The sequence below is a fragment of the Ascidiella aspersa genome, chromosome 7 (assembly GCF_963924565.1).
Source record: "Ascidiella aspersa chromosome 7, kaAscAspe10.2, whole genome shotgun sequence".
Taxonomy (NCBI): domain Eukaryota; kingdom Metazoa; phylum Chordata; class Ascidiacea; order Phlebobranchia; family Ascidiidae; genus Ascidiella; species Ascidiella aspersa.
Window position 1 is genome coordinate 24209076 of NC_139453.1, and position 14229 is coordinate 24223304.

General features: G+C 36.1%; 1 protein-coding gene across 1 annotated transcript; it reads left to right on the plus strand.

Moving 5' to 3' along the window:
- The first annotated feature begins 602 nt into the window (after positions 1-602).
- On the plus strand, positions 603-12596 carry LOC146138582 (BTB/POZ domain-containing protein KCTD7-like). Its single transcript, XM_083393500.1, has 5 exons — positions 603-855; positions 2089-2228; positions 2549-2744; positions 4597-4763; positions 10539-12596. The coding sequence occupies exons 1-5, from the start codon at positions 706-708 to the stop codon at positions 10732-10734; spliced, it is 849 nt and encodes a 282-aa protein (XP_083249626.1). The 5' UTR covers positions 603-705; the 3' UTR covers positions 10735-12596.
- Positions 12597-14229: the final 1633 nt, after the last annotated feature.

Sequence of the window (14229 nt, forward strand, 5' to 3'; positions counted from 1 at the left end):
AAGAAAAATTTACAAAAACAAAAAACTTGAGAAAAATTGCCACAAAAAGAGAAATTCAATGTACCAGCATGACCATGTATTGCATTTTTTCACAAGCAGAAGCATGTTAGAGTTTTTATTAGATTTGGCTTTTTTTGGCTCTTTTTGAGGTAAGTTTTTTTTGTTGTTGTTTTGACTATCTGGCAACCCTGAGTTGACTATGTCCAACCCGCATTTCTTTCGAGCTATCTCTTGTGGTTTGTGTGAGTACAGCGGTGAGGATAATGGTAGGGTAACAACACGTCCCCTTTTAACAAAGTAAGGCAAATAAATGGTCTTCCAAGGACACTGCAGAATGCCCATGTGCTCAATTTGCATATATTGCGTTATTAGCTTCTGGCATAGTAAATATACGAATTTGAAAAAGAGGCTTTGCATTCTATTTTTGTTCATTTTTGGTGCGGAACATTCCTAAAATTTATAGATCTTTGCATTACACCTGATCATCATTACTGTATTTGTTTTGTCACGTGACAAAAAGTAAAATGGTCGTCACGCTTTGCGATTTGTAAACAAACCGTCGTCATTTATTTCCGAGTAGCTTCAATCCTTCGCTGCTGCATCCTACGCAACGCGACGTCTTTAAAAATAGAAACGGTGTTTTAGAAAGTTTGGCATCACGGTTAAGAGGCGACATTTTAGATTATATGGCCTGGTGGTTGTATTATGATGGCCACTGCAGAAACCGCTAACGACGAAATGGATTACGACCGCTGTCTTAACCGTTCAAATAGCAGCGGCGGAAAATTTTTGCAAGTTTCGAATGGAATAAATGGCGGTACTTTAAAAGAAGAAATCAGAACTCCCATGCAGCAGGTTAGTTCTACATCTTTGTAATACTGTATTTGGTATATCATGGAAACATAATATGTTAACGCTGTCATTGCTTTACTTTTGAATCAGTCTGCATTGTGTGGCAAGTGCACGCCAGAAATTTTCTCGAAATAAATTTGTGTGATCACCTGAATTGGGATATTGCACACCTAAATTTCTTAAAAAAATGCTAAATTGCTGTAGGATTTCCAACTTAGGGTGTTAACTACATAATTGCACACTGCACACCTAAAAATTTGGTTCTGCAACCCAAGATCTAGGTGTGAAGTGCCATGAAATGCAGACTGGTAGGTGTGCACCCAATTTTTTTTAAGAAGTTTGTGTGCACACCTAAACTTTAGAAAAAAGATTGTTGTAAGTCTCTGACACCTCGGGTTTGCAAAAACGTTTGATAACACATCTGTAAATTTGGCGTTTTACAGACAAAATCTTGACGAAATGTACCATTAAATGACTTATTTATTTGTGGTACGAACAACTAAATAGGCTTGGTGACAATCTAATTTGCATTATGTCGGAAGTGCATGTCAACAAGCATTTTTAAGTATTTGCCAAAATATTATCTGAGTTTATTTGAAAACTTCACAATTGACAAAAAGCTGATGGATGCTACCTGAAACCAGCCAAAATCTTATCGAACTTTTTGGTGAAATATCAGGTGTAGAGCATTACTTTTAATGCTCAGGTGTTTATTCATGTTTTTTATAATTTGTGGCAAAACTCGGGCATACTTTCGCACAGCTATCATAAATGTCTATCATCATTACTACATTTAAATATGTGTTAACATGGCACAGACAAATCAAACATGATTTTATTCTATTGGTATTTAAGTATTTGGGTAATTATTTTTTTAAATTTTGATCAAAAGCTTTCAGTTTAGTTCTGATAATATTAGATTTTATGGAACCTTGGCTGAATGTCGTCAATCACCCCTGAATAATTCATTGACCAGCACCAAATATCTAATCTAATAGTTGAGATGCATTAGTATTTAATTATGTCTACACTTTTGAATACAGATGGGGGGAAATAATAAGAGCCTGAAAATTTTTTAAACAAATATAATCTAATGTTGTAAATTGCTGAGATAATAGATTGTACTACCAACTTTTTTAGGTAAATGTATCATGCAATTGATTTGAGCACATGGTTTTACCACTACACCCTTCTAGGCGGCAATTAGACATAAATATACATTATTTTAAATTAAAGGTTATTCCAGAAGTAATTGAGCTTAATGTTGGAGGGGTACATCACACAACATCGTTATCAACACTGCAAAAATGCCCTGAATCAATGTTAGCTGCTATGTTCAGTGGAAGACACAGGCTAAATACTGATGGAAATGGAAGGTGATTGTGCCTTAAATTAAATTGCAAGGTAACTTTGTAGGCACAAAGTTGCTTTTGTGGTTGATTATTATAAAACATGTACTACAGTTTGGTAGTTAATACCATTCCAGTTTTTTATGTTTCACAAACAGTGTTTTGTCTTTAAAAGATTTTCCACAAAAAATAGATAACTTTTTTTAAATACTAAAAACCTTTTATTATTTATCTAGCTACTGTGTTACTGACAGCCAATATTCTAATGCTTAACAGGTTGTATAACACTAGGCATAAATTGTGCAACAAAGTGTCTTTAATTCAATTTCTTGTAAACATTGCTTTAGATATTTTATCGACCGCAACGGTGATCTCTTCCATTATGTGCTGAATTTCCTAAGACAGGGCGAAATGCCCGGTCTGGCCAACTGCCTGAAAGTCTACCAAGAAGCACAGTTTTACAACCTTCAGTCGATGATTGACGCCATGGAATTCCTTCAACCAATTGCTGGAGAAAAGCAAAAGAGAAACTTTTTGAAACATGTAAATATGTCTTTGGCATCTTTGCAAAGCTTACAATGCTTGCACGCATAGGAGCCGAACGTGGGTGTGCAGAGCGTTTTATAACGCCCTGGCTTTCTTGTAGGACGTCCAAACGCCCTTGAATTCAACCAAGTTATAAATACGTGATAAGAATATCAAAGCCCATACAGAAGTAGGTATCATTTTGGACGTTTCGAATAACTCTTTATTCATTTTCAACATCATAACTCTTATTTTCAACATGATGTGGAAAATGAATAAAGAGTTATTCGAAACGTTCAAAATGATACCTGCTTCTGTATGGGCTTTGATATTCTTATTACGTCTTACTACAACCTCCAACCATTATGCTCCAAAGTTATAAATAGATGTGCAAAATAATTTCTGAAGCACAGTCTTAGTTAATCAAAAGTGTTTAAAATTTTCTTGAATAACCATATAGACACACGGCCATAGAATCCTCAAACTATGTTTTTTTTTTATGTTTTATGCAATTTTTTTTCAAAATATTGTTACGTTTTGCTCATTTCAATAGAAACTTTTTTAGCCCAAGGTGCGAAAATGAAGTTTTAAAAGGCGAAATAGCTGGCACGATGATAACAGACAACAGCTGTTATCTAAGAGCTCACATTTTTTTATTTAATTAACAGGCAATTTTCCACTGTCTAGAAAATAGCGCTCTGGAATTTAAGTTTGGCGCCTATGCTTGCACATATATGTTTTTGTTTGAGATTGGAGATTAAAGTTATTACTGCTCAAACAAATGGCAACAAAATGTAAGACTAAAAAAAAAGATATGTAAAACAGCATTTATTAAACTTGGCATAACACAGTTGCAAAGCTTACAATGCTTGAGCGTATAGATCAGGGGTTGTCAACAGTGGTCCTCGGTCCCCTGGGGGGCCATGGGCATAACTCTCATGAATGTTAACCTTTTTTGTAACATTTTCTAACACATTTTTCTGACACATTTTTGGACTCGTCAGTAGGAATGCTTAAAGACAGTAGAATATCGGATCGTTTTTATTTATGCTGTTAGCCGAGCAACTAACGTGTAATGCAAGGTACAGAGGTTTTGTAATTTCCTAAAGGGCGGTAAGTTGAAAATGAAATATTCAATTGTATAACGCATTAAGTACGCTACAGCTGCAGGGTCAATTTTATTCAAGGTCAATTTTAGACCAATATTCAGGGAGGTTATGTACACTACACCTCATTCGTCATTAATAGTAATGCATTAATAAAACGAAAATCGACAAATCGTTGACGAATGCTGTGAACCGAATTTGGCCAAGAACAAGCTTTGTAATGACTAACAAAGTTAATTTAAGTTCAAATGACCGATTTATTAATTTTTTAGAAAATAAGTGCATTGATTTGTTGGTTAATGGCTGTATTTGTTATATACATGAAGAAGTTAAACAAGTGAAAACACGTTAAATAGAATGCTAGGTATTTTTATAAGGAGGTGGGCACGAGGGTTGAGAGCCTGTAAAAGGGGGCCATGAAGCATAAAAGGTTGAGAACCACTGATATAGATATTTGTTGACTTTCCTGCTTAGTCAAAGTCAGTCATTCATGAGTTCTCCAATTTGAATCCATTGTCTTCATTTACGCGTAAGGGCGAGGAGATATCTTCCTATTTTGCACATTTAGTTTGTCATATAATTTTTGTTTGAAATTATTGAAATGAAAGTTTGAGCACAGTTTGAGCAGTGACTGCTCAAAAAATGGCAGCAAAATGTAAGATTTCAAAAATTTATGTAAAACACCATTTATTATACTTAAAGCATAACACAGTTGTTGATAACACGCTGAATTTCTTTTTAAAAGTTCATCATTATGTCTTAAGGTTCCCAACTACCATTCCAACCTGGAGCTATTTCTAACCTTCGCTCAGCAGTTTGCCAACTCCCAGCCAGATCGCATTGCAAGACTCAAAGTCTGTATTTACAAGGAAATGTCTTCGCAAGTCCCGCCTCTCGTCCCTGGAACAACAAACCACATTGGCTTTCACAAGTGGGTTTTGTATGGAAGCTTCATGGTTAAGTAAAAAAAAAGATTGCCAACTTATTCATGTTTTTTATGGCATTACAGTGTATTTAGCTAATTAACTGAACAAATACTACTGAGAAGAAGAATATGTTTTTATACATTGAACCAAACATTCAGTTTTTCCATGATAGTACTGAACATTTATTCCTGTGTTACAAAACTACTGTCACAGTTTGTTATTTATTTTTTATTTGCTGCATTTATTTTAATATTACCCTGGGACGTAATTTACATGTTTTATGCCCTATAAAGTTTTTAATTATTTATATTTATTGATTATTTTATCTTGATAAAAAAGAAAAAGTCTGATAAGCTAACAGTTATTAACCAGGATTTTGAACAAAGCATTATCCTGAATTAAATGTTACTTTTAATCAAAAGAATATGGAAGTTTGTTTTCATAATGTTCTTTCCTATACACACTTACATATGCGACTAAGCAGCAATTTATTTTATTTTAGCAGCCAAAATTATTATCTGCAAATATGACTTGTGTATACAAACTGTTCATATAAATGGTTGATTACATTTTATAGCCCTAAAGCATTCTAATGAACATTAGCGATTGCAAAGGGTTATGCTGGTGTGTTTTGCCAAAGTTGCTACTTTAATTTTCATGAAAAATTGAAATAGTTCATTGTCATGTTGGTAGTTGAATGTTTGCAATCATTATTGGTTTGTTTTCATAGGATGTTATGACACTATGTATAGGAACAACAACAGAAGACATTGGGTGTTGGTTTAATTCTACAAAATACTACAGGACTAAATCAATTGGTGATTTGTTAAGTAACACCCTACACATTTATTTTCGTGGCTACAGCAGCAGAGTAGACACCTGCTTTTTTTTCTTCAATTAGACATTGATTGATGATCTAACAATGGCATTTTCTTGTCAATTAGCTAATCTGTTTTATATTTTATGCCATTTTTAAACACACTGCTATGTGTCTTGAAGTCAAAAAAATTGATCAGATTTTTTTTTTCAAAAATGGAAAAGTTTTAAGCGGGAATGTTTTACTGTTTACAAACACATATTATCCGTCCCAATTTAAATTTTGTGCAATTTGCAACAGCAAAATGCAAACATCCTCTGCAGCATATTAAGTAACTAATTAAGGTTGGTTGTCACTGTCAGGTCTTTTAGCTAGTTACTGACTTAAGGAAGCCTAAATTCAGTAAGTTCTGTGGCCATGTGGTGGTGTATATTTTTCAGGCTTATTTTTTTTTCTTAGCACTTTTCAGATTGGTAGGCTAGCCCTTGAAGGCAGATTTTTGTTGTTACAGAGTGTGCTTCTACTGAACTGAGTATACTTGTCATAGTAAGTTGCGTCAGCTAAATGGCCCCAGAATCCAGATTTCTAGTAAGTTGCATCAGCTAAATGGCCCCAGAAGGATTATTAGACATGTGTTTAAGATATTCCAAATCATTAAAACTACGCTGTGATCGGTTTTGCTTCCACTAGGTTTTACAAAATAATGACTTGAATTTAAATTTGAGGTGTATGCAGCTTTCACCCAAACTAAGTTATTTGTTATTGCATTGTACTGCATTTATTAGGATCCACGAAAACAATGCAGTTATTCAAACCGAGGTCAAATCAGACGCATTTCGTTATTTAAATCCTAAACTAAGCATAACATGGTGCAATATTTCCTGAAATAGCTTACACGCCTTTAATAGCCCTTTGATCGATTGTAAACAACTCTGCGTACCATGCGTATGCAGCAATGGGGTAAATATGCTGCATATTGATCGACTGGTGGCGTTCAGGTTGTTTTGACGCCCGCTATTTCACTCGTGCTGTCGTGATTCACGCGAAAGAGAAACGGCCACGTAACTGTAGTGTAGAGCAGTGCTTTTTAAACTTTTTTAGTTTTGTTCGCCCCTATCATCTATCTCCAGATTTCATTCACCCTTGTCTCATGATATCATAAAACTATCTCATCTATATATAGCACAAAATGACTTCAGTTGTTCGAATTTTGTTAAGATAAACTTAAGCTAAGTTTTGCCATTAGAAATTTACAATTTTTCGAGCCTAGAGATATAAGGCTACAGAAGCACAAAACACAGTCACAACATTTTTGTACTTATACACTCAGTGCAAACTAACTTCGCTATTACAATAAGCAAAAAAACACCTAATAACAACAGTTCAGTAGTCGATTTACTGTAGAGCTATTATCCATTTCTGATGGTTCACTCTTATTCACCCCTTTTGGTTGGTTTACCCCTGCAAAAATTTACTCACCCTGGGGAGAACCATTTACCTGTTTAAGAAACACTGGCGTAGAGCATTGTTGCGACAGAGCTTTGAAATCGGACTAAGAGGTTTCATGGTCATGTGATGTGCGTTTGCGCCACATCGTAATAAATTAGCGGCGCTGGCAAATGTTTTGACGGCAGTTTGCGAATTGCGTCTTTATACTTTGGTTCGCAATGCGCAAATTAGCGTGTGTGTAGAACAGCTTTCCGGCTGCTTCGCGTAGGCCGTTATTTACAAATATGTTAGTACCACACCCACATGCTTCATACCCATGTATTAAATTACGTCACTCCATCCTTATTCAATACATCGGCCAAAACTGTTGAATGATATTTATTTGCATAGCGTGTTTTTAGATTACGCAACTTATATTTTTATTATTTGCAACTACGTCGTTTTTTGTTGGTTTTACCAACGTAAGAGCAAGACATACCAGAGTAACGTTACTACTTACGGGAATACACGATGCCTTCGGAAAGGCTTAGCAAAATCAAAATTAGGTTTAATTTTAAACGTTCTGAATAACTCTTTATTCATTTTCAATATAGAGAGAAGCTTCAATGAAACATATGTACACACATAGAGAGAAGCTTCAACTTTTTATGGGCTTATTCTTAGTTTTACGTCTTACTACAATCTTCAACCATTATGCTCCAAAATCAAAATATTTAAAGGAAATAGCTCGCGACGATTATATTTTTACACAATGTAATTGTCAAATTGTGGGGCGCGCTAAGGACAATTTACAGATAACTTCATTTTTATCGTTTTTCTATTATTATTGGGTTCAGATGGGAGACGAGCGTTGTTTTTTATGCAATACCTTCTATATCAGGTCTAAGCGTCCTCCATGTCAACTCATTTGTCTTGTACCTTCGTATGATTTCCGGCAGAATTCGCACAAATCCGCTGTCTATAAACAACTGATGAAATTTTATTATTTATACCGACAAGCGTCATTGCTGTTTAACATCTTAATTTATTTGGGCGATAATTAGGAGTCTTTATCTTGGGTCGCACCAGCGCAATCTGAAAGTTATCCCTAGATTTGGTCGCAAACGCCTATAAGAAAATCAAAAATCATAGCATGTTTTTATATTACGCAATTAATTTTTATTATTTGCAAACATTGGCCCTTTTTGTTAGCTTTTTCAACGTAACACCAAGAAATGCCAGAGTAACGTTAATATTTAATGGAATACATAGGCCTCCGGAAAGGCTTACTAAAATCAAAATATTGGACAATAACTCAATTTTTTATTGTTATTGGGTTCAGATGGGAATCAAGCGTTGTCTTTTATGTAATACGCAATATAGATCAGGTCTTAAACGCCCTTCGTGTCAACTCATTTGTCTTGTACCTTCGTATGATTTCCGGCAGAATTCGGGTAAATCTGCTGTCTATAAACAACCGGTAGACATTTATACCGCCAAGCGTCGTTGCTGTTTAACACCTTAATTTATTAGGGCGATAATTAGGAGTCTTTATCTTGTCGCACCAGCGCAATTGGAAAATGGTCTCTAGATTTGGCCGCAAAAGCCCATTAGAAAATTAACAGTTCCACCTGATTTACACCAAATGCTAAAAAATAACACCTTTTTGCTTAAGTTGCAACTTATAAGTTTACTACAAGAAAACACCAAAGACAACGCTTTCGTGTAGTGTTGCCATAACACATAACAGTGCGCTGTAAAAATCAAGTTTGAGTGAGATTTCCAACTACAGTATAGTTTTAACGCCACCAATACTCCGCCAGTTCAACCGCCTGCTTTATGCTATATACCTTTTACCTCAGCAGCTTGTTTACTCCCAGCATAAAATCTATCATTTGAATAAACATTGTGTTAAAGTTGTTTTTCAAATGCAGAAAAAAGTAAGGTTCTTATATTTTGCACAAAAATGTTCACAAAAATTCTTCCTTTTTGGACGTTGTCTCATTTTATTGTTGCACCAAGGCGTACAGAGTTATTGCGGACAAACAAATAATTAAACTCAAATTTTAAAAACCTGAGTGAATCCTGGTGTTACTCAGGTTTTCAAACTTTGAGTTTTATTGGTAATATACGCGTCAGCGGAACAGTGATCGGCAAGCAGAAACCTGCTGCCAATGGTTTTGGATTCCATAAGTATACGCCCTTTTTAGTTATTGTGGGGTGAGGCTCACGAAACATGCACTTTATAGTCCAATAACCAGGTCACGCAACGCTGGTCAGTGTGATTTTAAGCACAGCAAAATGAGCCGACGCCGTTTATTTAAAACTAGGACCAGAAAAAAGTGTGGTTAAACAGGATTCAGTCAAGTGTAGCAGCTTTTAAGCCACTGAGCGTATATTGCATTTGCTTGTGCAATTCGTAGTGTAAACCTAGGCTGGATATGTCAAAGAAAACAGGTTTCAACTTGTTTTGAATAGTCCAGCCTGTCAATTTCACAACTTCCATTAAATGCTCGAGTTGTGCATGTTTGCCTTACCCATTAAAAAGTGTCAAAATGGGGAATACCAGAGACGTAAAATGCGATGATGTTCATGCCGATCACAATTGAATTTCACCATAAAAGGATAGTGCACACTGCACTGTGATTTTTGATATATCAAAAAGTAATGTGGAGTATATGACGGTGAACACCGCGCCATGTTGCTTTCAATACATGATTTTCGTGTTTATCTCTAGCATATAAATTTGCGTTCTCATTTTGGATCACAAGGTTTACATCATAAATTAAATATTTTTTGCTATTTCTCGAAAACACAGACATTTTTGGCATTCTCGCGACCGAAAACGTCAATCAGTTGAGAATCAAACAGTTAGCTTCAACCAAAAAAGATTTTATTTTTAAAAAGGACGTGTTTTATTACAACCAGTAAGGTTAGAGTAACTCCTATGTGGTTAAGTCGGCACAGTAAAGAAATATAAAAATTGCAGGCTGCAAAAAAACTGAACAGGCAGCTGAAAAAACTGAACAGGCAGCTGAAAAAACTGAACAGGCAGCTGAAAAGTCGATATTTAAGCATGCAAAAAGATTGACCCAACGTAACTCAATAACGAATCAGATTTGTTGTGTTATGTAAATCTAATCAGGAATAAATGATTGTAAATTGGAAGGCCCTCGTTTTACCAGCTTATGAGGGCTCGCTCCTCCTTGAACGCCTTCACATATCTAATGCTGTGATTCGCAACCTTATATGGCTTACGGCACCCCCAAAAAATAATAAATAGATTTTCGGCACTCCGACTGGCATTTTTGTTGAGTATTTTACTGTACTGTCACTATAAATGTAACTGGTACAACACAATCAACTTAAAAACATGTACACAAATAGTTGTATCAAGAAGCTTACCAATTGAGCAAAAATTAAACTCCCAAAATTATTAACTACCTATCGGCACCCTTGAGCATTAGAAATGGCACACCAGGGCGCCGCTGCACCCCGGTTGAGAACCACTGATCTAATGTCTTTCGACTTTCAGGTGTGACGCAAGCGTGACCTTTGGCCCCTGGACGGCGACGCCCGACGTTTATGACCTCATCGACTGCATCAAGCACGACCTTGAGGAGAAGGGCTACGACCTTGAACACCGCTGCATCGGCGTTTGCGACAAGCTAATTTCGGGCCAGCACTACTGTAAGCGATCCATTTTCGAGTTCAAGTTTAAGTGGTGGTAATCGGCGAAATATGTCGTTTTTTGTGTTTTTTGCGGTTCTCCAACGTTTGTTTTGTTATTTTTGTTTTAAAGCTCTTGTTAAGACGCGCAAAATCGACCGCATTCCACTTGGCTTTTGTGACTCCGTTAAGTTTGTGGAGTGTTTTTCCTTTTTTATCGTTCAGATTTAATTTTATATATATTTTTCTTTTATGACTCGCTTGCCAGCATTCCACATTGTCCCATTTTTCGGACAAACAGATTGCATTGTCAATCAGTCGTTAACGACTCTAAAAAATCATTTTATTCAGCTGGCAATTTTATCGTATCCGCTTCTGCTTTTCCGTATAGTGTTCGACGTTTCTTTCTTGCATCCTTTCTATTTGGTTTTAATCCAGTCTTTAATCTTGTTGTTCTTCAGGCCAAGTGCCTTTTGTTGGGCTTCGCGAAAGTTCGTCTTTCCAGCTCTCGCACAACTTAACTGTGAACAATGGCATCCTAACCCGTTTATTTTCTTCATCGAAAAAACAACAATGAGATCTTGATTGTGTCGCCTGTGAACACAAACCACGCTGTAGCCTGTAAAACGCACCACACGGTTTTTGAGTTAGTAAACAATTAGCAACTCTAAGCTGGCCTACTAAAATTTAACTTGCACGGTGTTAAATGTGCGACGCCTTACTTGCCTTTTAGAGACTGGTCATTTTAGGTAGAGCTAAAAACAACAACTTTAACATTCAGTATGGTGTAAATAAAATAAAAAAGGCACAAACGAAAATTTCAGGGCTCACTAAAGGTCCAGTACAAATAGGCGCTTGACTTTTAGTTAGTAACTTTGACCTTAAACGGAAAAATCGACTTAACACGGCATTTAAGTTTAAAGCACCGAGGACTTTTAATCGTTGAAAAAAGCACTTTAAAATAAAAAGAAAACGTTGGCTATGTACCACAAGGCACACTTTTTTTAAAAATAGATCGTTCATATGAAATCCACTTTGTTAAACAAATACGACTAAAAATGAAACAACGTATCCCCTTCCGTGTATAACTTATCCGATTACTATTTTTCCACTTGCGCTTAAAGTTTTAGCATGCGCCGAGCGCTTTCTTTTCATTGATTTAGTTTAGCTGACGGTTTGACGCGCATTTCCCCTAAAGCGTTTTGTTGGCATCCAACAGTTATTAGAACCCTCTTTCGATTGGCACTTACTATTGGCCTGTTCTTCAAATGCTCTATTTTTATTAGTTTGCCAACTTCAAACGCTTTGCCGAAAATAGTATGTTGTTAACGCTTTTAATGTGTTTTATTGTTTTATTTCGGCTTAGCTTAAACAGCGACACTTATAAAAAATTGTTTCAATTCGTTTGTATAGGCGGGATTGTCCTAACCTTATACGTGATTGGTATTCCAGTAGTGCGGCGTTGTACTTCGTTTAGAAACAGTTATATTTTAATCCAACTGGTTTCCTTAAGATTTTTGTTCTTCACACTTCCAAAACTTTGATTTGGATTTTGTCGCTTTGATTTCGCGAAACAAACGGCATACTTTGCTAATACCTAAACGAAATCAGCATCCTTGATTACCCAAATCGGTATTGGTCTATTTTTTTAGAGCTTGCATTTATTATTTCTATGCTTTGTTGAGTCGTTTCATGTTAGTTGCATTCCAGAAAAACTTTACTGTTTCCAAAGCTTCGTTTGAATCATAATAACATTTTTTGACCATTCCTATTTTGATAATTTAGCTCTACAGCATTACTACCTAAAATGCAGCAATATGGTTTGCATGGCCATAATGGGTAGCATATGACTCGGTGTTTACTGTTTATGGAAGTCCATATTAAATCTATTGTTACAGAATAAATATTTTCCGTTCTTACTGTATGTACACCCTCGAAAATTCTGAAAACTAATTATTATTCCTTAAGGGTACAAAGTATCTAAAGTAAGTCATTCCAAATTATTTAAATAAAGTCGGCTACAGTTGTATCTATCACTGTGTGACTCAAATCTGGCAATTTTCCACTGTGTAACAGGGTCACTAAACGGCAGGCCTGCGGGCCAGATCCGCCCGCGGCTTTAGTTTTTTAGCTCGCTACATATTTCCAGAATGATCCCAAACCCTTATTGTTAATACTTTATTAACGCAAATGTTTATCCCATTCAAAACCGGCTAAACTCCCATTTGCTAAAACTCAGTTTAAATTCTGACTAGATTTTTTTCTTCTTTTTGTAACAATTCCTTCGGTCCTTAAAAAAAGGTTTAGAAAAAAGTATAAAAAGTTTGGTGAACCCAACCAAATATGTGCGCAGTTTTTGAGTAAAATTGCAATTTTCCCTCCTTCCAATATTCTTGCGTGGTGTAAGGTAAATAAACGCAGAAAGACAAAAATTGTGGTTTGTTTTTTGTCAGTGTATCCCTTCCCTGAGTTTCTAGAAACAGTAGGCTGTAGGGAGAGAGTATGGGACGATAGGTCTGGCATCGGCCGTTATGTTGTCGACGTTTGGACGCCCTAGTTTGAATTGCACCGCGGTTTCGGTGCCAGATTTTTCGGCCATGTTGGGGGTTATTGGTGGGTAATTGATAGGGTTATGGTTAAAAATATCAAGGGAGTTTATAATGTAATAGGCTACTTAGGGGTGGGCTTTGGGGTTAGGTGAAGTATAGGTCAGAATCTGGCCATTTAGGTTTAGGTCCGACGAGTCTAGGACTTTTTAGACCAGTTTTTTCTTAAACAGGTGAATGGTTCACCCCAGGGACAATAAATTTTTTGCAGGGGTGAACCGTCAGAAATGGATGATAGCTTGCGAGCAGGGAGGATATTCCAGGTGTCCATTTTGTGCTGTTATATATAGACGAGATGGTTTTATAATATCATGAGACAAGGGTGAATGAAATCTGGAGATAGATGCTAGGGGTAAACAAAACTAAAAAAGTTTAAGCACTGTTGTAGACGGTATTACGAGTTTAGTCGTAGTTGGGTCTTATTCCGAACTGTGTTTTATTCCGACGTCGATGTTGTTCTTATTTCGGTCTTATTGCTCTAAACCAAAAAAATGATGACGTAGGCTATAGGCGAAGTATGTTTCAATCTTCTAACAAGCCAAAGGTTTGGGGCGGTAGGGAAGATGTGGGACCATTGGGTCAACTTTGAGGTTTTTGCAACTGCTTTGGCTCGTAAAATGGGATTTAGAAGTCTTAACATGAACTTCAATCCATCCTTAAACACATCACAGCATTTATCTTAAAATGTCAGAACAGAAAAGTTGTTTATTTTGCATGCAAAAAATGCTACTCCAGTGAACCATTGGTCCCTATCCATGGGTACTATTGGTTCAAGGATTGGGGACCATTGATTTCAGAACATTTAGTTGAAGAAGAACTCACACCGTCCATTGCAATTGCAATTTTCATCTGCAATATTTGCTAATTCATATTTTTATTACTACACAGGCCTGCATGGATTTGTAGTTTAATTCATTTTTCCGCAATGTCCCTTAAGAAGCAGTTTGCCGT